Genomic DNA, 25,346 nt, shown 5'->3' with positions numbered 1-25,346 from the left:
AGTACCTTTAAAACCTGTTATACAAAACTCCAGCTGCCTTTTTATAAAAGTACGTTCCTTAGATTAAAATCATAAAATTAATGTGCAAGAGGTTAACAAAAATGAACTAAAGAGCTTTATTGACATCACAGTACATTCAAGAATAATTTTAAGAACATTACAGCTGAAAGAGAATGGCATGTTTATAGTCTTATTATGCACTATTTTTTGAAAAAATGTAATACAAAGAAATCCTATTAAGTAACTTGGAGCAGCATTTGGAAAAAGTACACCTATTTACAGATTAAAAAAAAAAAAAAAATTCTGGTTTCACCTACACAGCCACAATGTGCCTCTATAATGAGACAAGCCCTTAAAACTCATGGAATTTTTTAAACATCATGGCATTCTTGCCACATCATTCCTCAGCGTTTACGACGGGGAGGGGTTGTTGATCTGAAAAAAAGAAAGGGAAAAGATAAAATTTAAAAATAAAAATGTATTTTATACTAAAGAATCTGCAATTTTCAAATAAATAATATTATATAGGATTTCTAAAATTACTTAAGACTATGATCATTTATCAAGTACCAAACTGAGTTTATTAAAGAGAGAGAGAGAAAGGACACTTTCAACTTTGCATAAATTCAGTCAAATTTTTTTTTTTTAAAAATCAGACAAAATACTTTAAAAAGTATACTACCTTGATCGGGACTTAGACTTGTGTTTGCGGCTTGCCTTCTTACCAGACCTTTGAGATTTCTCCATGGATCGCGATCGACTATGTTTAGGCTTCTTAGCCTTCTTTTCTTTGCTACTTCCTGGAGATTCAGAACTGCTCCTTCCACTAGAATCAGAGCCTGAATGTTTTTTACTGTCTTTGGTAGTACTTTTCTTACTATCCTGTCTAGAATCATGTCTTATGATTTTAACAGATATAGAACCACTCCTAGAGAATGTTCTTTCACTTTCTCGTTTCCTTTTTAACCTATCATCCTGACTACTGAACTTAAAATCTTTTTCTTCCCTTTTTTGTTTCTCTTTTCTTTTATCCTGTTCACGCTCCCTTTCTTTGTCTTTCTTTTTCCTATCTTTATCTATACTTCGACTCCTCTCTTTTTTCCTCTCTTGTTCTTTAGCCTCACCTTTATGCTTATGACTGCTCCCACTAAGATTTCCACGTTGATCATCAATTTTACGCCTATCTCGACTCCTACTGCGACTGGACCGATTGGTTCGCCTATCCCTTGAGCGACTTCTACTTCTACGTCTCTCTCGGGAAGGACTTCGATTTCTTCGTCTTTCTCTTTCAATGCTAGTTCTATTAGACCTCCTCCTATCTCTAATCTTTACTCTAGCCCTATTGCTCTCTATTTTAATTCTGCGAGAGTAACTTCTACTCCTACTACGCCTAGCTTTAATTGTTGGCGATCTACTCCTACTATGTCTCTTTTTTCTTTTAGGAGAAGAAGATCGGGAAGAAGTGCGACTACTACCTGAGCTAGAACTGTACGAAGAGCTAGAGACAGTACTACTAGTACTACTACTTCTGCTATTGCTACTGGAACTACCACTACTGGAACTTCCTGATCTACTCCTTCCTTGTTTCTCTTTTTCTTTATGCTCTTTTTTTGGTTCTAAAACTGACGTAGTTTCATTTGGAGTCCTTTTCTTTTCATTAACCACATCACCATCTGCTTCTCTTGCTTCTAGTAGTGATAAACTATTTTGCTCTTTATGGATAAATTCATTCATCTCTTTTGTAACCCTTTCTGTTTGTTGCTTTTCTTCTGAAACAGAAAAAGACAAAAACAGTAAGAAAGGCAAACGTGCAATGAAAACACTCCCATGCTACCAAATTTCAAGCTATCAGACTACAAAAATACAGCAGCACTATTCAACAGAAATAGAATGCAATAAGCAATTCAGGGTTTTTTAACAGCTACATTTAAAAAGTAAAAAGAAACAGGTGAAACTGATTTTCATATTTTATTAACCCAACATATAAAAAATATTATCATTTCAACATGTGATCAGTTAAAAAGAATATTGAGATATTCTGCTTTTTTTTTTTTAATGTAAAGTCTTTGAAATACAGTGTGTATTTTATACCTACAGCACATCTCAATTTGGGCTGGCTTCATTTGAAATGCTCAATAGCTACATGCAGTTAGCTGCTTTCCTGGACAGTACAGCAATAGAGTACCAAAGTGTAGAGGTACAGTAAAGCAAGTAAGAAAAGATTTCCCTTTTGTACAGTAAGGCAACTTGAAGGTAAGTAAGTAATTTATAGGAGATTTTTGGCTGTTAACTCTTAATAATTACTTCTCAAATTGTCCAAATAAGACTTTTCAAAAAAGAAATTCTAAATAAGTATTCTTTCATTATTCCTAGTATCATTATATAAACTAAAACTGTATACATGTACAGCATTTTACATAAAAAACCTTCTAAAAAGTCCTCTATTATCCTTAAATATGCTAGCTACAAATTACTTTTCAATAGTTTACAATATATTTCCCCTTTCAAAAGTTTTTTCATTTTAAGAACTTTTTTTTTTCTTAAAGAATTTTTGATGTGGACCACTTTTAAAGTCTTTATTGAATTTGTTACAACATTGCTTCGGTTTTATGTTTTGGGTTTTTGGCCTTGAGGCACATGGGATCTTAGCTCCCTGACCAGGAATCAAACCTGTATCCCCTGCATTGGAAGGTGAAGTCTCAACCACTGGACCACGAGGGTAGTCCTGTTAAGAACTTTAATAAGAAATAAAAATACACTAAATAGCTTAACTTACAGCCAATGGAACTAATGTCTCCCAAAACAAAACAAAAAAACTTTTATAAACTATAACTTTTTACAATCAATTTTGACTTTAACTTTGATAAAAACTGCAAATGAGCCAAAACACCTTAGTTTCAGTTACATCACATATTATTTATAATCTAGCCTTGATTCTATCGTTTGGTATTTTTAAGTTGGTTACAAAATAAAAAGAAATATGGGGCTTCCCTGGTGGCGCAGTGGTTGAGAGTCCACCTGCCGATGCAGGGGACACGGGTTTGTGCCCTGGTCCGGGAAGATCCCACGTGCCGCGGAGCAGCTGGGCCCGTGAGCCATGGCTGCTGAGCCTGCGCATCCGGAGCCCGTGCTCCACAACGGGACGGGCCACAACAGTGAGAGGCCCGCGTACCGCAAAAAAAAAGAAATAAAATTCAAAAAAAGAAATATGAACAGAACTGTACAAACATTGAGTCTAAAAGATATACCTTCCATCTGTTTATCATGTAACAGCTGCTGTTCTTTTTCTTTTCTCCAAAAAGCTTCCTGTTTTTGCCGGATTCGGTGCCGTAATTCCTCATCATCAGTGTCAGATGACTCAGAACCTCGGTCGCTCCTCTCATCTTCACTGTCTCCTGATCCATAACCACCCAGTCCACCTGTGTGCATAAAGCCCAGTCTATCATATGTAAAAATTATTCTAGGCACTAAAAACTTTTTAAGGTCCGAGAAGAAAGCTCATTTCTTTTTTCATTGCTTTTTCTTGGAAGAATATGCTTATTCGGGGTGGGGAGGAGTATAAATTACAATGCTTAATGAGAACACAGAATCCTCAAGAAAACTGATACTTAGTATCTTATTCTTTCAAGAATATTTCATATATTTCTCACCATAAGGGAATCTTGAAAATGACTGTCTTACTGTCCATGCTAACCAACAAAGCCATTTAATAGGGCAGTAACAAAGCCTTACTAAAGCATAATCAATTCAAACTACCTTACTCAAATTTATGATGATCCTGAAAATATTTCTAAAATTAACTCTTTCATTATTCAAAGCTTAGAAATCCAAGGGATGCTAAATATTTTTTTCCTAACAAAGTTGGAATACTGTAATTCTCACTGATACAGAAATGGCATGGTGCTAAAACTGCTCCCCACCCTGAAGTGATCTAAATAGTAATCATAACAAAATCACATGGGCATTTGGTTTTACCCATTTCTGTTGACCCTCACAAATATTAATTTGAAATGATGATGTGGAAAAGGCAAATTCAAGCTCTTATATACCTGATAATATATCATGCAAATTGCAAATTACGAACACATCAGTACTATCATGCTGTAAGATAAACCCTTTCCTCTATGTAAAAACTTGACTTGCTGCAACACAATCTAAATAAAGGTCCTTAAGAGCAATAGTGGATAGGTTTTTCCCTATGGCATGTATGTAATAATTCTGAAAGTGAGCTTAAATGCTATCATGGCTAAATTATGAACTATTATAACTTGTACTAATAAACTATGAATTAGCCACCACATTTATAATAATCCCACTGTGAATGCTTTAGTAAAAAAAAAAAAAAAAACCCTTTTAGAGGCTATAACCCTAAAACCTAAATCTTATAAACTGTGTAGGACTAGTACAGTTTCAAAACAGAACACGTAGAGAGACAGGTGTCATTTTTCCCTTTAAGGCCCTCTCACAAATAAGGAGAATACTTACCGAGTCCAGTGAGGGAAGCCAGTGCACTGGACTGTGCCAGCTGTTTTGCAGGAGCTTTGTATCACATCAACAACAGGAACAACATGTTAACACAAATAGCCACGATTTCATAGTCATGAGAGTCTATGGTATTGTTAAATCTACTACTATTGCTGCTTTTTGGGGAGAGAAGAAACATTAAAAACATAACATTCATTTTAAACCAGTAGCATGTCTGGCCTTGAAATTATAATTCTGATGTGAGCTGAAATTGGTTGATAATGAGGAAAAATGTTGACCAGTACAGTGGTATTTTTTTTTTTTTTTAGGTATGGCCCATAATTCAAATTTTTCTTTCAATATACTTTTTAAGTGTTACTAAAAATATGGGGGGGAGGGGACATTAGCTGCTTCTGTAAAAATTATAAGTGGTAAACTGTGAAAATTCTGAAGGTTCATAATTCATTAGGCAAACTAATTATATTAGAAATCATATACCAATACCATGGTATCTATATATATATAAAAAAATCAGGTGAAATTGAACATCAAGAATTTTCCACAATACATTTTATAGAACAGCAAAACTGCTAATCTGTCCTCAGGTAGGTTGGATAAAACAAAAATATCTGTATAGTTTTTAATATGGCGTCTACAAATCTAACCTTTCCCAAAGAGTTAAAACATGCAAGAGAATATTCAAAATCTGCTAGTAATTCAACAAGGACAACAAAAAAAGTCCAAAGTAGCCACCAAAACCAAAAGACCCCCAGAAAAAGAGAACCAAGAACACCCACAATATACCTTTCGTTGCTTTCCGGTGTGCATCTTTGGCTACATAATAAATTTCTTCATCTGTGACATCCAGTAGAATTTCAGTCAGAAGCATTTTTGTCAGCAACATCTAAGGAAGGATATTTTATATGTTTTTTTCTAATTTATTATAGCTACTGATACAGTTTGACATTTTCAAAAAAATTAAAAGGCAAAGCCATTTTATAAAACATTTTTAGAGAAGAGATCAGACCAGCTATTCCAAGGAATAGAGTATCTTGAAAATTATTGTATTATCAAAACTTTAAAAATTTTAAAATCATGTGGATTAAAAAATATATATATGAATTTATCTGTATAGTAGAGAAACTGAATTCTAATTCTAGAGACAAAGTAATTTTTTCAAGTTCCTATTAATAAAAGTTTCCACAAGTGTTTTGAGAGGAACATCCCTTCATTTGATAATATTATTAGTAAGCAGCACAATACTAGTTTCTTATGTCACTTAGGAACTTACATTAACCCTCAGCTCAAAGTAAAATTTGAGGGGAAAAAAACAAGGAAAATAACAAAAAGGCAGTCATTCCATTCTGTGAGATGAAGTCCTTTTTTTCTTGATTACTATAGCACAGCGTACAATCGACTTGAAATAAGAGCTGGATTCTAGCACTGGTTTGGCTACCAACAGCTGTTTCAAATGTGGGCCTCTCTGGGATTCAGATTACTCATCTACTAAAATAAGAGTATACTGAATCAGCTTCATCTAAAGACATTTCAAATATCACTGGTCTTTCAATATGAGAAACGCAGCACATTATATTCCCAATCTCAGAAACTGACAATACACATTATAGGCACTGAAGTCTTTGAGAAATCTTGCAATGAAGAAATATGTTTAACTGTGTTCAATCCAGTGCTTCCTAAATTTATATGTCTATGCAGCCTTTTAATCTTTTTCAGTATTCAAAAAACACATTTTAGAAAAATAATAAATGTTCTCTTGGGTCTCATGTAGTAAAACACTGTTTAAAAATGTGCTTAAATAACTGCTTTATAAGCTGTGATTTCCTATTATGTTACTTGGATTTTGCGGACATTATCACCCAGCAAATATACATTTTATAACTGTTCCACAAGTTCTCTCTCAAGTTTGATAGCCAACCAATAATTAAAAAAAATTATAAACAAGATAAACCCTATAATATAATGTAGCATGTCAATTACACCTCAATTAAAAAAAAATTTTTTTAAGCCTGTACATGGTAAAGGTAAGAAATTTAATGTTCTACCATTTGATACTCTTTCTCTTCTTCGGTCATTTCTGGTTCACTTTGATCTTCTTGAGGAACTGGAGATGGACTTCTGGTGACTTTTCCACTGCTTGCGGCCTCCACATTTTCAGTGTCTTCATCTTCCTCATCGCTATCCTAAAAAAAGTAATAGCACTTTCAGGTAGCCCAAATTCATGCTTATAATATAAAATAATTATCTTATATATTCTATTTTAAAACCCAAATTAAAGTCTATGAAACAGATATATAAAAATGAAATTTCTCTAAATTACATTTTTGTGCTATAGATTTCATTTAAAATGTTACCTGAGAAGAAATATTAAGACTACAAGATGACTTATGAGAATCAATTTCAATTATTTTTCAATTTTTTTCCTTAGTTAAGTTTTACCTTATTTTATAAATAACTAGAAGCACATCAGGCCCAGAGACTGATTTAATTAATATCCATTATATATGATGGTCCTGACATGAGTGGCGTGTAGAATTTTGGATAAATGCACCACAGTCATATTATTCAGTGTAACTTTTTTTTTTTTTTTTTTTCTTTTTTTTGCGGTACGCGGGCCTCTCACTGTTGTGGCCTCTCCCATTGCAGAGCACAGGCTCCGGACGCGCAGGCTCACAGGCCTAGCCGCTCCGCGGCATGTGGGATCTTCCCAGACGGGGGCACGAACCTGTGTCCCATGCATCGGCAGGCAGACTCTCAACCACTGCGCCACCAGGGAAGCCCTCAGTGTAACTTTTACAGCTGTAAATGTAAGCTATTTACCTAAAATCATGTGACTTAAAAATCTAAAGTCAGTTTCCAGATATCAGCTAGCTAGTGAAATTTGCTTTTTTTTAGCTACATAACAGACAGATAAGCAAGAAATGAGGTCTACTTCAGATAGAGGAAATACCAGCAGTTTGTCTCTCTGAATGGTTTTAGGTTTTCAGTATCCAGAGAGCATACCTTAAAAAGGGGACTCTTCTTTAGGCAAAGAAGTATTCCATAGTCACTCTAACAATCCTACTAAGTAAAAGACAAGGTGATCACCTAAATACAACTATGGAAAGACTATTTGAACCAGGGGAAGACACACGTGACACAAGTCCAAAAGCATCTGGGAGAAGAGGGAGGATAATCTCCAGTTTTTTTGACACTTAAAAAAAAACATCAAACCTGAAAATCCACTATTTCATGTCTTTTGAAAAAAATTTTTTTTTCTTTGTTAAAGGTGAACTTTAATAGTGGCAGCCTGTTGTTTCTTACCGGTATAACACCCAGAATAAAATCACATCTTTGTCATGGTTCTTTTGTTAAAAAATAAAAGTAATTTATGGCACTCATGGAATTTAAGCAAAGCCAATCTGCTTAAGTCGAGTTAATCTGCTGTCTTTGAGACTTATTGCTGAAGCAGAAAATGGCCTTGGGAGGAAGAACCATTTCCTGAATTGCATTACTGGCCAGTGCTGTGGCTGTCATACCATCTAGGAGCATACTGTTGCTAAACAAAAAAATTTCTAAGCCACTCAATGCCTAACTAACTGATGGAATTCTTTTTTTTTTTTTTTAAATATTTATTTATTTTGACTGCATTGGGTCTTCATTGTTGCATGCGGGCTTTCTCTAGTTGCAGCAAGCAGCGGCTACTCTTCGCTGCAGTAGGTGGGCTTCTCATTGTGGTGGCTTCTCTTGTTGCAGAGCATGGGCTCTAGGTGCGCGTGCTTCAGTAGTTGTGGCTCGCGGGCTCTAGAACGCAGGCTCGGTAGTTGTGGCTCACGAGCTTAGTGGCTCCGCGGCATGTGGGATCTTCCCGGACCAGGGCTCAAACCCGTGTTCCCTGCATTGGCAGGCGGATTCTTAGCCACTGTGCCACCAGGGAAGCCCACTGATGGAGATTTAAAGAGTTAAAACTTTATGTTACTTTCAGCGCCTATGTCAAAAACTATGAAAGCTATTACATCCTTTGGTGTAAGTATAGTTTTGTTTTATAGTCCATCACTAAGGAGTTAGCTGTACTACAACAAAAGAACACAGACTTGTTTGTCAAGGTAAAGCCTATTATCTAGCACCCCAATGAATAATTTCTCTCTGGAATGAAATGTTTTATAAATTTGCTGTCCCCTTTCTCCTTACTACCCTCAACAATACATACATAAAAACAATCTCCAATATACTTACTGAAAGTAATCTCAAGGATATTACTCTAATACTTTTTTATAAGCTAAATTAATATCTATTTATTTCAATACTTTTTTAAAATTGAAGTATCGTTGATTTACAATGTTTCAGGAGTACAGCAAGTGATTCAGTATACCTATTTTTTTTTCAGATTCTTCTCCATTATAGGTTATTACAAGATATTGAACAAAGTTCCCTGTGCTATACACTAGGTCCTTGTTGTTTATTTTACTTATAGTAGTGTGTATCTGTTAATCCCAAATTCCCAAATTATCCCTCCCCCCACCTTTCCCCTTTGGTAACCATAAGTTTTTCTATGTCTGTGAGTCTATTCTGTTTTATAAATAAGTTCGTTTGTATCTTGTTTTTTTAGATTCCACATATAAATGATATCATATGATATTTGTAAATGTAAATTGGTGCAGTCACTATGGAAAACAGTATGCAAGTTCCTTAAAAAACTAAAAATAGAGTTCCCATATGATCCAGCAATCCCACTCCTGGGCATATATCCAGAAAAGATGAAATCTAATTCAGGAAGATATATGCGCCCTCATGATCACAGTAGCACTATTTACAGTAGCCAAGACATGGAAGTACCCTAAATGGCCACTGACAGATGAATGAATAAAGAAGACGTGGTGTGCATGTGTAATATTCCATATACACACAATGGAATATTACTCAGCCATAAAAAAGAAATAATGCCATTTACAGTAACATGGATGGACCTAGAGATTATCATACCAAGTCAAATAAGACAGAAAAAGTCAACTAACTTTTCACACAGATGTCACAAGGAGTTTTATGTCAGGAGTGTCTACTTACAAATTTACTTCTCTGAGGTAAACGAGGGCCATCTCCTCCTTCAGCATCTTCTGCAGCCTTCTTTTCTTTTTTGGACAATTGTGAACGTTGTTGTTCCATTCTTTCTTTCTCCAACTTCTTCTGCTTTTCACGTTCCATTTTTTCAAGACCTTCTCGAATCCAAGCTGGAAGAGTCCTGCGTTTTACTGCATCTGTTTCACGTGGGACAAAATATTCCTAAGTCAGCTAAGTAAAAACTGTAAATGCATGAGTTTCTTATTCTTAAATTTCTACAATCTTTGTAACTTAAAAAATAATTCTGGTGCCGCTTGAGTGCTAGTGACAAATACTATCATTCTCCAGCAAGGCAGTGGTAATACAAACAATCCACCAGGGCTTTCCTGGTGGAGCAGTGGTTGAGAGTCCGCCTGCCGATGCAGGGGACACGGGTTCGTGCCCCAGTCCGGGAAGATACCACATGCCGCGGAGCGGCTGGGCCCGTGAGCCATGGCCGCTGAGCCTGCGCTCCGCAACGGGAGAAGCCACAACAGTGAGAGGCCCACGTACCGCCAAAAATAAAAAAATCCACTAAACATAATGCTTTTCTTTAAAATCATCAATTTTAATAGCAAGAGTGAACACTGCCTTAATGCTTATAATGTGCCAAGGCACTAGGGAAGTCCATCATCTCTCTTAATCCCCAAAAGCCCTAAAAGAGCACTACTATTACTCCATCTCTTTTTAAGTGAGGAAACCGAGGCTCAAAGAGATTAAGTGATGTGCTCAAGGTTACAAAGACAATAAGTAGTGATGTGGGCTAATTCAGAGGCAACTGTTATACTATGCTGCTTCCTAAAATGTGAAAACAGAACAGAATTAAACAAAACCACAAGCCTTCACAGTAAGAATTCACCTGAACTAATATTATTCCTTAAGTTAAAACAGAAGTTAGAATCTCTCTAAAATGTCTACTTTGTGACAAAAAAAAAAAGAGAAAGACTTAAGTGCTAGATTTGGATGTCCAGATAAAAAGGAACATAAATATGTAACTTGTCAGTTGCAATAAACTAGTTCTATTATGTTATTTAAAAATTAAAATTTTCTGCCAAACACTATGGAAAGTGAAATAAATTAATCTGACAGCAGTAATATCAGATGAACTGAGAGTGCAAAGAGTCCATAGAGAACAAACAGGAGGTTTTAAAGGGGGAACTGATCATATACTGGCATAATGTAGCTATCAACATTGAAGAAATATCAACATGCTATGGTCACAATAAATTTAAATTTCATCACAAAACCTGGAGTTTAAGGTAAAGATTCATTTTAAAGAAACATATTCAAAACTTTAAAGATTTTAGATAGCATGCATCTTTTTTGTAATTTTAAGGTTTATGACTATAAAAAGATAGGATTTTAAAGTATCATTTCCTAACATATCAGAGTATTAGAACAATTTATGAAAAGAAAACATCCTTTTTGCATGATCAAAAAATCATGCCAATTGTGGTTCACTAAACTTAAATAGCTACCAATTTGTGGCGGCTCCTGCTTCACAGGAAGTGCAATAGGTGAGCGCTGCCGATCCCTGAATGATGATGGTCTTTCTCTTCGATTCTGGGGAGGTGCCGGAGGTCCTGGAGGTCCTGGTTGCCAATAAGGAGGATGAAATCCACCTTGCGGTGGACCAAAAGCAGCCCCATGCTGAAAGAGTATTGCAGTTTATTTTTCTTCACATTAATACAACATACTCTCTGGGACACACGTGTGTTATGAACTGGGACAGTAGAAATCCATGTGTGCAGCAAATCCAAGAATTCCATGGTTCTAATATCCACCGATATTTCTGTAGCCCCAAGAACCTAGGCTTACTTTTCCTAAGAAAGATAAAGATTTTCTGCCTACGTAAATGCAAAGAGCCATATAAAATCCAGCTGATAATATACTATATTCAAGAAGTATAAAAAAGGATATATAAATGAGCTTTTTCATTCTGAATCCATTTATATCCTTCCACTACCAAGAAATCAAATAAATGCCAGTTTTTCTGTAACTAGAAAACCACAGGAAAAAAAAGTTTTAAATCAATTCCAACTTCCTAGTTATGAACTTATTTCTATCATCTTGCAAGAAATATCTATTTTAAGCTAAGATAAAAGCTACTGAATCATAACATTATATTTTTTTTTTGTAACTTTGCCATTTTCAGATGCTTTTCTAAGCCAGATGCCAGCAGAGCTCTTTGTCTTGTTAGCATGGGGATCTACCAAGCAAATGTTGTGTAAGTAGAAGCTCCCCACTACTACATTTTTTCAAAACAAAGAGAAACTGTCCTATCTGTATACCAAATATTCATATACAAAAAGTATCTGAATGAATAAGAGGATTACTGTCTCAAGGTGAATACTGTTTACGATTATGACCATTATCCATACAATTAGTGAAATGAGTTTTTTCCAAAATTTTAAATGATAGCTCAGTTTAAAGGTAACGATTGCAATCAATTATTTCAAAATGACACCTAGCACTATAATTTAAGGGTGGACCCTGGCAGAGTGATTAGAGAAAATATAGCCCCTCTTAACGACACTATTCCCCATAGAGTTCTATGTCCCTAGGAATGAATTAGATGCTACAAAGAAAATTATGTACAATTCCATTAACATGTCATGTCAGAATGGAAAAAAAACGACAACACTAGAAAATGTCTTAACTCTACATAGCCGAAGGAATTGCATTTAGGAAGATGATCTATGTTCTTCATGTATTTTATTCATGTCTTAACCATAATTTTTGGTAAATAATGTATTCAACTACCGTGCATTTTCTAAACTTTATTTAATATTTAAAGGTACCATCTTGAAATTAGAAAACAAAACATCATATAGCTATTGCACTTACACATTTTGCATTTATCCAAATTTTTCCCTAACAATCCTTTATACCATTTTCCTAAGCAAATCAAAAACCAGAAAATAAAAATCTAATGATTTTAATACTCAAAAACTGATAACTTTTTTTGAGACATAATATGTGCTTATCTGTACAAGACTGAAAAGTGAAACACATATCTTAGGTACTCTTGATGAGACACCTCCAAAGAATGGATTACGTGCACATCTACAATATTAAAGCAACAAAATATCTTTCACCTGATAGTCAAACTGGTTCACTGGCCCCACTGCAAAATTATCGGGTGGTCCACCAAAGTTGTGATTGTTCTGGTTAAATATATGCCTGTTGTCAGGGGCAAATTCCCCACTGTCCTGACTGTTGCTGTCTTCGGAAGGAGGAACAATGTCCATTGGGCCTGGTGTTGGTGGCATCCATGGCTGCTCTGGAGGGGGGTGTGGGGGCTGCTGATGCATTCCCCATTCTATTCAGGATTTAGGCATAAAAACATTCAACAGGGGTTATAACAAAATCAGCACACATCTTTAAGATCTCAAGAAAGCTACATTTTTTCAGTAAAGAAACACATTAAAAAATTTATGACTTCTTGGTCCAATTTCTTTTGTATACCTTAAAAATAAGCAATGAATTAATCTAATAAATAATTCGAATGAGCTAACTTCCACTCTAATTCATATCCTAAACAAATGGAAACCAAATGCCCAAAATTATTTTTAATGAACATAACAAAATCCAAAGCAATCTTCTGTTGAATTTTTCTATTTCTGTTCAGTAACAATACCATAAAAATAATACCTTGAGATTTTTATATAATTCCTTTCTTCCATGAACACATTTATCCTCACAACATCCCTGTGAGGTAGGGAGAAATCAGGTACTATTTTTGCCAATTTCAGGAAGGGAAATTGAGGCACACAGAGGTAAATCACTTGCCTGGGACACAAAGAACACCAGCAGAGTAAAGTTGGGGAAGTGGGAATGCCAGGGTGAATCACTGATGAACTTAGGAACCAAAACATTTTCAAATGTGGGAAAATTTGGCACAGACTCCAGAAAACTAGAAATGAACTACTTCTCAGTATTAAAGATTAGAATATTCGTTATTCTTTTAAAAGTGTTATTAGAGGATTACTTCCTGAGTTTTCCATTCTTACATTGAGAAACAATAAGTACTAATAAAGAAAAGGAGCTATGACTCCACCATTAGCATAATCAAAATAAGATTCACCTATAAAAATGTGAAGTGACTGTTAAATAATTAATAACACAAGTCATAGAAAACCGAACTAGCATCAAGGAACCTAGTCATACTGCGAAGTAAAAAAGCAAACAAACAAAAAAAAATAAACAGATAAAAACTTATGGAAGATCTTCACTATCTGAAAAAAAGGGAAGAGAGAGATGGGTGCATGGTAGGGGCAGAGTATATTTGACAGACTAATTTGTCACATAGTGACACAATTTTTCTTTAATTAGAGACTAGACATGTTTTGCTCTGCCAGTGCTGCTGCTGAAAAGGCCAGAGGTTGCAACAGAGAGACATAGAATGCTCTCTTCCCTAGATGCCAAGTGAGGTTTCCAGTGTTCCCAGCCCCTGTCAGCCTAGGAATGAAGAACCAAGAAAAGAATCAAACTGAGTGCCACAATGCTAGCAGATGAGTATAGAATAATTTTAACCACAAAATTTCAAGGTCAAATATAATTGAAACTGCCTAGTCTTTAAGAAGCATTAATTTCAAGAAGTCATAAAACTAAGCAAATTAAACAATTTAATTTTAATCCTCATTTTATTTTAAAAATAGTCCTAAAATTTGGAAAACATAAACAACAAACCTGGTTGCCACATTCTGTTAAAGTTCGAATCCCCTTGGAAATTCCCATGATTGTTTGGACCAGACTCCATTGTAGACATATCTTGTCCATTTGGCATCATTCCTGGTGGTTGTTCTACCATGCTTTGCTGTCCTGAAGCTTCTCTTTGGGCAATCCAAGCTTGAGCCAATGCAGCCCAGTCAATCTGGCCTAACATAATTTAACATAGCAGAATTTGGCATTCAGAATGTAGGAGCTAAAAAAACAGTGCCTCTATGTAAAACAAGCTTCTCAGTTATTCCTTACTAGAGATTTTAAATATTACACAATGTTATAGTTGAAAATAAAAATAACCCATACTCAGGCTATAAAATAATAAAAATTACTTAAGACATCCAGAAAATTACTTAAGACATCCACAAAAACACTTAACCAATTTCTAATATTAACTCATAAGAAAATTTATTCCCTGCACCTTAAGTTTACTGAATTTTTTAAAACTCTTATTCCTTTTTTAAACCACTATGTAAACAAATGATTAACCTCACTCTTTCTCTAACAGGTCTACTCTGGATCCTATATACCTCACGTGAATATAGATAGCTATTCTCGTTCCTTCTCAGTCACCCTTCTTTAGCATCTTTAACTCCCTTCTCTAGTCAAAATATATCTCCTTAACAACTTCTTAGCCATTCTTTATTCAAAATTCATTGTTTCTGCTATCTTAAAGTTCCTCCTTTCATCATATATCTATAGTTAACATTTTAAGATCTAATTCTATTAATAAAGTAAACAAAGTAGATTAAGATACAGTTTTTTACATCTCAGTTTAGCAAAGATTAAATAAATACATTCTCATACCTTTTGATGAAAATGAAGTTAAACTTGACAATGTACATCTAAAACTTTTAAATGTACAACTGTGATCTATCAAACCTAGCTCTTAGATTTTTTTTTCCTAAGAAAATAATTGGACAAGTAATAATGGTACATATACAAAATTATGGGAATGACTTCAAAAAGCAAAAAGTCACAGACAATCTGTCATCTAAAAGTGGATTTATTACAGTACAGTCCTATAACAGAATGCTATGTAGCTATTAAAAAAAAGAAATAGGATAAGATTAACCCAGTCAAGGCAGGACAGTGGAAGGGGTCATATCAGGTTAAAATTGGCTATGAATTAACCACTGCAGGAGCTAAGTAATAAATGGGGGCTCCCTATACTCGTTTCTACATCTGTATATGCTTGAAATATTCCATATTAAAGAGAAATTTAAAAATGATACAGCATACCATCAGTTGACTATGATCTACATAGAATTTTAAGATACCGAATTAACAAAAGTATGATTAAGCAACACATTTAAGACTTTCCTCTTTCTTTAGAAAACAAGAACTAAATCAGTTTTAAAAATATTAAAATCTACATAAAGCTTTCTACTCTTTGAGGAAATCTTCCAAAGGGAAATCCATTCCCTAATATGTATGCTAGGTAAGATTATTTACAAGAAAAAATTAAAATCTGACCATAAAATGATCCAATAAACCAATCCCAACTCTACCTCCCTTAATTCCAGTGCCTATGTCCCACTCATCTCTATACACACCCCTCCCCCGCTCCCCAAATTTAATTTGTTTCCTTACTTGGATCCTGCTGGTGCTGGAATGACTGCATCCACTGTTGTTGATTCAAGGGCCATTGCTGCCAAGGCTGTCCTCCTTGATCCCACATCCTGACTTTTAAAGTGTATCTGGTTTTCTGTCTTCAACAAAATAAACATAGCTTAAAAATGAGAATGAGTGTTCTTTAATGTTAAAGCTCACACATCAGAAATTATTATATGATGATACATTTATGTGATCAGAGCTCTAAAATTCTGCTCAAAAGGTTGCCAAAGGCAATTGGAATTTTTTAGTTGGCAAGCAAGAGTAGAAAATTTCATGTTAATGCTGATGTCAAGAGTTTGGGGGCAAGCATAGCTCTATTCAATTTAGCTCAAAAGGGGGAAAAATATAATTTTTCCCAATATAACTCTCTGGAAATGTAATTATTTTGAAGATTATTTAAAAAAAGTGATTTAGCCTCCCTCAAAGCAAGGCTCACTGAAGAGGGTAACCAAATAGCTCTAGCTAATGAAGGAAAACTCTTCCTTATAAATTATAGTTAATGAATGCATAAGGTAGAAAAGACTTAGAAAATTGCCATATTGTCAAACCTAATAAAAACAGCTGATTCAGGCAGTCTTTGAAGAAAAGTTGATGGGAAATCAAAAATTCAAAGGTTGCCGAAATATCATCCCTACAGATTAAGTGTCTCCTCACGAGATACAAAATTACATCCCCAGAATCACTATGAATATTTTCACCAAAAATGTTTACCTGAATCCAATTGAGCTTTCAGCTCTCACTTTCAGTGTAAAGGAGTTATTAGGGGACAAAGGTACTGGCCAAATAGTATCAAAAGAAACAATCAGACAAATCTAGAAGGTGAGACAGTCCACAAAACCAGGTATCTTTTCTTTCCTTTTTATTGGTGGGGGGCCGCATTTTACAGCTTGTGGGACCTCAGTTCTCTGACCAGGGATTGAACCCGGTCACTGCAGTGAAAGCCCGGAATGCTAACCACTAGGCCACCAGAGAACTACCCAAGACCAGGTTTCTTAACATATAATTAACATGGAAAAGAAGAGGGGAAAAACATACATTAATACCTATTAAATCTAGGTGATGAGTATGGGGGCAGGGGGGTTCATCACTAGTTTACTTATCTGTAAACTAGTTTGAAAACGTCCATAATAAAAAGTTTTAAATGCTTACAGTCATTTTATTTCTGTACTTCATCCAACACTGATATACAACCCTATTCAAGAACCAATGACACACATAGTAAGCAGAGTATGTTTCTTCATTTTTGTACCCCAGGACTTAGCACATAGCAGGCATTAAATAAATGTTTACTAAATGAATCCTGTCAGACTGACCTTTTCCTCTATTCTAAAAATAATACAAAACTACGCCTTAGTATTTATTGCAGGGTCACAAAAAGTGGGAAAGCCAGATATTAAGGAAGTAACAGACACCAACTTTAATACGACAATTGGCTACTACAATCCAGGCTCTTAGAGCTTGCAACCAGTCTTTGCAGCATTCTCAGAATGTTACATAGTTCTGTCAATGGCAGATCCTGACCTCTCAATTGAAGAACACTGTACATTAGGAAAGATGCATTCCTTTGTTATACCTTGTTTACTTATGAGACAAGTGCACTTATCTTCTAGTTGTACAATATTCTATTATAATGGGATTATTAGAATAAGGCAAAATAGGCACTAAATAGTACCACACCTGAGGCCAACAACTGTACTGGGTATCAATTCCAAGCTAAAAATACTTACTATACCTTTAAAGCCCTTTAAAGACCAATAACTCATTAGCACTCTTGAAAACTTTAATTAACTTTAATTAAAAGGTAACTAAATAAATAAAGAGGAACACCCAGAAGAAATACCAACTGCTATTTTGACTGACCTCAGAGGTTCACCTTCTGTTTAAAATTTAGGTTGATTCAGAACGACAGCTTGGAAGCATAGCAGCAAGATTACTTATGCCCTGAAAAAAAAAAAAAGTGTATGTTTGCACTTAAATTATGAAGAGCTATTTGAACTAATAAAAATAAATTCTAGAGCTGCAACACGGAAGTGTGATCATCTCCAAATTAATTTGAACTTTCTCTTCCATTAATTTTATAATGAGAAAAGATTTACCATTATAAAGTTAAGGGAAACAGGTACATCACAAATGAGAAGGCAAAGCTTTAAAAACATTTTTCTTTCAAAAATATCCTTTTTATTTACTTGAACAATTCATTAACAATACAAAACAATGTCAAGCAATTTAGGAATTGTTATATATGCTGAGAAAAAAAGGAACAACAAACATTTTAAAAGATTTCATCCATCTGATATGAACTTAAATGGTACAAATAAGGTAATAAATTCAGATTTTTCTATGGAATTCTAAGTTTAAAAATTACATCAGCAAGGTGAGAACAACTTGTCCCTCAAACGGTTTCATCTTCTTCCCATTAGATTTTTTTTTTTTAGATTTTCTTTGATGTGGACCATTTTTAAAGTCTTTATTGAATTTGTTACATTACTGCTTCTGTTGTTTTTATGTTTTGGTTTTTTGGCCATGAGGCATGTGGGATCTTAGCTCCCCAACAGGGATCAAACCTGCACCCCCCTGCACTGGAAGGCAAAGTCTTAACCACTGGACCACCAGGGAAGTCTCCAGATTAATACCCAGATTAATACCTTTTTAAAGCTGATAGAAAGACAAATGCATTCATCTTTTTACCTTCCAAAGGTACCAGACAGCTTCTTGCTGCCCTAAAGCAAGTGACCAGCAGTCACTAAGCAGCAAATGAATAAACGAATGGTCTATAGGTTCTTCTTTCCCTCTGTTTACTTTTAAAGGTTAATGATAAGAAAGCTGTTGACTATATACAGGAGAACCAAAAAAGCTGGTGTAAGCAGAGCTTGCTATGTTTTCCAAAGCTCTAATGGCACATCAGAGTTCAGTGCATAGATTTTTCTGTCGCAGGTTGTAAACTCATACAATGTAGGCATTATAACTAGCGCTACACAGTGCGTACTGGAGTTGCAAATAGATGTGCACACAATAAAACCACTTTAATGATGAAAATGATGTATATTGACTCCCTATCATCCTTTCCAATACATAGACTTACTTTTCTAGAAATCACTCTAAACTAAGTTTCTTTTACTTACTCCTGTTTAATGGTTATCACGACCAACGTTTTCAATTCCCCTTTTAAGTTTTCTGATTACCACTTGTCACCTAGACTTAAGAACACAAGCCCTGGTTCATGATGCCTGCCTATACCACTCACTAGCTGTGTGAATATGTGCAAATTAACTACTCTCTAATCCTTGGTTTTCTCATCTGTAAAGTGGTGAATGTAATAAATGTCTACCTCATAGGGTTACTGTGAGGATTAAATGGGAAACATATAAAAACTTGGCACAGAAAGCTTCAATAAGTAGTGGTCAATATCACCACTAAGACTTTCTCAGTATTGTTTTTGATAGCACTCAAGTTTACAACTGGAGGTGGGGACAGGTGATCAAGCCAATCCACTTCTACTCAATTCCATTATCTTCTCTTAAAGCAATCTAAGACTTATCCAGATTTCATTTTATCTTTGGAATGTCCCTACTTCTCACAATATCATAGGTTGCAGCTTTTATTAAAACAAAACAAAAACTTCCATGTTTTCCTACGCACAAAGAGCTTTTACTTGCATATTTTCAAGAGTGATCTGTATTATTTGTAGCCATTTTTCTGTTTGTTAAAACCAACCGCTTCTAGTTTTACTATGCTTTCCAAATCTCTTTTCCCCCTAAAGTTTTTATAGACGCTATTATTCAAATACAATGATTGATACACTTAGGCTGAGAAAAATATGGAAAGGATGTGAAACTGTGAGAAACAGAGCAGAATAAAACGCAGCAAAGAAGGTAACAGTAAAAGTCAAGGAAGTAAGAAGTAAGAAGCTATTTAATAAAATGCTTCAATTAAATCTGCAATTGAGAAACTTTATTTGGCTACAGAGGGTGTATTGAACAAGGGTGTAGGTAAAACACCAAATGTTCAGTCTTTTTGGAAGACAAGTTAGCATTAAAGTATTTTATCAAAATTGTAAATAATCATCCCTCTGACCCAGCAACTCCACTTCAAGGACTTAAAACCATGGATGAGCATACACACCATGTAACTCAAAAACCTGCAGCATGTCTGTAACAGTGAACATCTGCTTTCAGAGACACTCAAAGGGCAGTAGGTGAGATAAGAGTGAACCATACAGTGGACTCCTATTCAGCCATTAAAATGAATAAAGTAGACTTTTATATGCTGACATACACTGATGTACGAACTGTATTATGAATTGTATAGTGAAAAAAATCATGTGATACAGGATGAATAATGATGCCACTTGAAGTTCCTTTTTTTTAAAGAAGAACACAATTTAGTATAGAAAATTCCTAAATTACCAAAAACCTCTTAAAATTGGTAAGCTCTGGAAAGGGAAAACAGAGATGAGTTAATTTTAATTTTTTATTCACTATCTTTCTATATTCTTTGAATTATTTAACCATGAGTGTGTATTTTTTAAAATAAATCTACTACAGATTTTTAAAGATACGAAGAATCAGGAAGCTGGTCATGAAAATCTTCACGTATTTTGTCTTGGCTCAAACGAGAATCTTCTTGAGGGCAGTGAAAATGTCTTAATAGTTATTTGAATTCTCCAAAGTGCTTTGCCCATATTAAGTGGTAAAATAATTTACTCATTCACTGAAATTTATTATCAAGTAAATATATTAATATTCAACAATGAAGATGAAACTCTAGTACTGCTACTCTGACTTTATAACATCAAAAATCAATTCCAATTTATTTATTCTTCCTTTAGCTTTAATTTTAAAGATTCTTAAGCTCCATTTCTCAAGTTTAGAGAAATGTGATAATTGATGAGCCAGGCTACAAGACTTTCCCTTTACAGGGTTAAATTAATTGCTATTTCCTTGGAAACAACTGGGATTTGGGAAGAACAGAAAGATCAACAACCAGGATTTGCTGCAGATTATGCACATTATCGCACAGAGCTATAAAAATCTAGTTTATGAATTTGACCAGTGTTATGGATTGACTTGTGTCCCCCTAGAAGATATGTTGAAGTCCTACCTCCACTCCCATTAACTGTGAACATGACCTTATTTGGAAATAGGGTCTTGGCAAACGTAGTCCAGTTAAGTTGAGGTCATACTGGATTAAAGCAGGTCCTAATCCAGTAATGATTAGTGCTTTTAGAAGAAGACACAAGACAGGGAGAATGCCACATGACTACAGAAGCAGAGACTGGAATAAAGTGTCTACAGCCAAGGAAAGCCAAAGATTGCTGGGAACCAACAGAAACTAGAAAGAGGCAAGGAAGGATCCTCCCCTAGAGGAGAGACAGAAGAGAGAAGAAAGAAAAGAAAAGAAACGGAGAGAGAGAGAGAGAGAGAGAGACAGAGAGAGAGAGACAGAGACAGAGAGAGAGAGAGAGAGAGAGGGCTGTCGAGCACACATGTATGAGCCTACCAAATCTTTTATTTCAGTCATATCTGTAGCCTGGAGAACTGTGAAAGAACAAATTTCTGTTGTTTTTAAGGCCAGTTTGTGGTAATTTGGTACAGCATCCCTAAGAAACTAACACAGCCAGAAATGAGTGTCATTTATCTTATTTCTTAGATGACTCTATATTAGAACATTCATTGCTCTGAGGTTCTTAAAATTACTTGCTTAAATGACAAACATTAATATTTGCAAAAGTCATCCCTTAGACCATGTGACAGATAAATGAGAATGAAACTGTAGTGATTGTTTTAAAGCCCTTAAGCATCAATTGCAAAATCAAAGAAATACAGTAACACACCCATCCTTTGGTGCATATAATGAAATGTTTCTCACATCAAACACAAAGTTTAGAAACCACAAAACGCAACAATCCTCTTCTCCCCTGCCATTTCAGTCTTACACTCCAGGTAATGGATCTCAAAGTCAAAAAGAAATCATTTGGATCAATTCAGATTAGGTGGAAATGGCACTAACAAAGTTAATCTTGTAATTATTTGAAAGGTAGTAACCTTTTTTGATACTTGATGTGACATGCATTTTAGTATATACTGAAATACTTTGTAGTCTGCAGCTCAAGAAAGGTAGTCAAAAAATATTGGAGAATTGAATACTTTGGTTATAGATACCAAAAAAAAGTGATAATTGAAAAATAAATTTGGAAGAAAAAAAAGAAATGTAAAAAGCCTAAAGGAAACAACCCCTCAGTGGCAACAAGAACACATGTCTCGGTTCTAATACCATTCTCTAACAAAGGAAAGGAATCAGGGATCATTAGAGAAATAGCTGATTCTTAGAACTGGGGCAAGAAATACACAAAATGAGCCTGGAGCATCTTGTAGTGCCAGGAAGTAAGAAGATGCTCAGAAAAAGGAGGAGGGGAAAAAAGGGGGGAGGAGGAAGATGGGGGCATGTCAAAGGTGCACAGTAGACAACTGAAGGAGCTACCAATGTCCAAAACTGGAACAATCTGGGCAATAAAATAAAGTAGTACTGGATTATAACACAAATTATGACATAAATATCTATTGAATCCTTACTGACAAAAAAATTGGAGGGAAGAGACAAATCTTCCATGCGGAGGGATTCCAAATAAATTATGTAGATACTCCACCCTAAAGGAGGGAGAGCTTAACTCTCCACTCCTTCAGTGTGCTTTGTGCAAAGGGACTTCCTTCCCAAAGAGTACAATATGGAAAGGAGGGAGTGGACAGAGGAGAGTAACTTTACAGTGGAGAAATTAGACAAATACTACCTCAAGCAGGTGATCAAGGACAATATCAACATGATAAGTCATGTTCATAGTATGTAGCCTTGATAGAATGTGATGAAAAAGGCATTTTACCTCTGTGATCTTATTCCTCAAAACCCCTAATACCAGTCTTATCATGAGAAAAACATCAGACAAATTCCAATAGCAGGTCACCCTACAATATCCCTAGCCAGTACCCCTCAAAACTGTCAAGGTCACTGTATTACTTTGCTAGGGCTGCCATAACAAAGTACCACAGACTGGGTAGCTCAAACGACAGAAATTTATTTCCTTATAGTTCTGGAGGCTAGAAGTCCAAGATCAAACTGTCATCAGGGTGGGTTTCATTCTGGGGCCTCTCTTCTTGGCTTGTAGATGGCTGTCTCCTACCTTTGTCTTTATGTGGTCTTCCCTCTGTGTACTGCTCTTTTTATAAGGACACCATTATAGCACACAGGGCCTACCCTAATGACCCCATTTTACTTCTTTAAAGACCCTATCTCCAAATACAGTCATATTCTGAGACACTGAAGTTAGGTCTTCACTGTAAGAATTTTCAGCCTGTAACAGTCATAGAAAACAAGCCTGAAAAACTGTCACAACCAAGGAAGACTAAGAACACATGACAATTAAATGTTATAGGGTGTTCTAAATAGGATCTTGGGCTAGAAAAAGGACATTAGGTTTAAACTTAGGAAATGTGAATAAACTATGGACTTTAAATAACAATAACGTGTCAATATTGGTCCATTCAATGTGACAAATGTACATGTACCATACTAATATATGTTAACAATAGGAAAACCTCTCTGAGGGGGGTTGGGGGGTAGTTCATATGGTAACTCTGTACTATCTGCTCAATTCTTCTGTAAATCAAAACTGTCCTAAAAAAGCAAAGTCTATTAACAACAACAACAACAAAATTTTAACATACAGTCTCAATCAACACCATCTTAAAAGAACTGATTTACTGTTACCTTACCTACAGCCACGTAACACCTTACAAAACACCTTCAAGGTTCTGGTTTTTGTTGCGTTTGCCTTGCTGCACTCAAACCAGAAATTCCAAGTTTATTTTGTTGTTCCATGAATTAACCACCAACAACCAAAATGTGTCGAGTACCCATGATGTTCAGATGACAATAATATCCATCACAGGATAATAAAACTGAAACGTTGGAAGCTACCTCCTTCTTTCCCGAACCTTACTTAACACAGTGTCTATGACTTTAAAAACACAAGGTTAATACAAACTAAGGAACCTAACTGTAGTTAGTTAAAAGGACACCGTTGCCCTTCGCTGCGCCTGCGGAATCGGAGGTGAACAGCAGAGAAGGTCCAGGTCCGGGACCCTTCCTCCTCTACTCCCCTGCACCCCCTCCCCAGAAGGGGGGGGGGGATTCCCACTGCGCACGCGCAGTGCTTAACGGCCGGTCGGGAGCCCAACAATCACTCCCTTCTCTTCCTAGAGGGAACTCTCACAGTTAGAGGGAGAGGTCGCGAGCACTCTCCTTAATACGAACATTTCCTTTAAACCGGGAGCAGCGCCGTGATTCACCAAGTCAAGCGGACGCCACCGCTTTAAGGGAGATGAGGTTCCAGCGGTCGCGCCAGGCAGCGTACGCAGCCTACGTGTTTAAGTTATACTACCTTCGCCACAGAAACCAAGAAGATTCTAATGAACCGGAAAGTCCCCACGCCTAATCGTTCTCCACCACTTACCCACTCTGATTCCGGAACACCGTGTCGCCACCGTTCCTATAATACCTCTCCAACCCTTTCGATGCTTCTACTTCTTCGCGAACAAGACAAGATGGCGCCCGATTAGTCTCACCCGGAAGTGAATAATAATAACATCCGTTTGTCATTTGAAGCCATACTGTCCCCCAGCCAGGTCTTTGACCACGTGACTGTACCCGGTTAACATTGTTTCAACGCCATTTTTGTTATGGGCAAAACCAGCTCGACTATGTAGTCAGCACCATGCAAATGTCTGGACATTCCTGTACGTTACCTTTTAACGTAGCCAGCGCCATGCCCGACCCACTTTTATCTTTACAGTGGGCAGAAAGCCAAGAGTTTGAGTGTTCTGTACAGAGCGCGCTCAAAATTTTTACTTTAGCAACGTGATCCTCCTTCAAGGGGAGGTATGTTCCCTTCCGAAAAGGTGGCTTGAGTTCGCGGCACTCCTTTCAGACTACGGAGGGGCCCCAGGGTCAAATGAACCGACTCCGGCGGGTTGCTCGGTGCGCCCTTAACCGTATTTCACACCGACCAGAGTCTGGCCCGAACTTCCGGAATACTCCCGGCTTGGGTCTCACGGAGCGCCTCCGAGGGCTCCGCCTCCAGGGAGACGGGACGTTGGTGAAGTGACCGGTGTAGATGGTAGCTATAGCGGAGACCTTAGCTGACCCCCGCAGCGGTCACTCTTTGTTAACCTCGAAAACATAGCGCCCCCTTCCGGGGACACTTGCTCAGCTCTGCCTCGCCCTGCTAGTCCTGTTGTTTCGTTCCCTCCCCAGGACCTTTAGGGTAAAGTGGCGGAGACGTCCCGTTTCCATCCTGCTGCCCCTTTCTCTCAACCACAAGATGGCCTCCCGACAGGACTTACGCAATTCAGCTCTTCGAATGGAATACTTTGATTCCATGGTGTTTTAATATG

The 25,346-nt window shown here is 36.2% G+C and overlaps 1 protein-coding gene across 2 annotated transcripts; it reads right to left on the bottom strand.

Annotated features, from left to right (window-relative positions):
* Positions 1–404: 404 nt before the first annotated feature.
* On the bottom strand, positions 405–24,509 carry PNISR (PNN interacting serine and arginine rich protein). 2 transcript variants are annotated; one of them, XM_065888474.1, is made up of 13 exons: positions 24,407–24,509; positions 17,761–17,841; positions 15,877–15,995; positions 14,251–14,439; positions 12,657–12,880; positions 11,037–11,208; positions 9,526–9,716; positions 6,528–6,665; positions 5,269–5,368; positions 4,486–4,539; positions 3,249–3,419; positions 683–1,769; positions 405–435 (listed from the first exon to the last, which is right to left on the bottom strand). In XM_065888474.1, the coding sequence occupies exons 3-13, from the start codon at positions 15,962–15,964 to the stop codon at positions 405–407; spliced, it is 2,445 nt and encodes an 814-aa protein (XP_065744546.1). In that variant the 5' UTR covers positions 15,965–15,995; positions 17,761–17,841; positions 24,407–24,509. The 2 variants fall into 2 exon arrangements, with proteins under 2 accessions (XP_065744546.1, XP_065744547.1); XM_065888475.1 differs by lacking the exons at positions 405–435; positions 683–1,769; positions 3,249–3,419; ... (4 more) ...; positions 11,037–11,208; positions 12,657–12,880 and having other exon boundaries at positions 13,118–14,439; positions 15,877–15,991; positions 24,407–24,471.
* Positions 24,510–25,346: the final 837 nt, after the last annotated feature.

The sequence above is a fragment of the Phocoena phocoena genome, chromosome 12, assembly GCF_963924675.1.
Source record: "Phocoena phocoena chromosome 12, mPhoPho1.1, whole genome shotgun sequence".
NCBI classification, from domain to species: Eukaryota; Metazoa; Chordata; class Mammalia; order Artiodactyla; family Phocoenidae; genus Phocoena; species Phocoena phocoena.
Note: the sequence above shows the minus strand (reverse complement) of the source record. Positions and strands in the feature narration are given on the sequence as shown.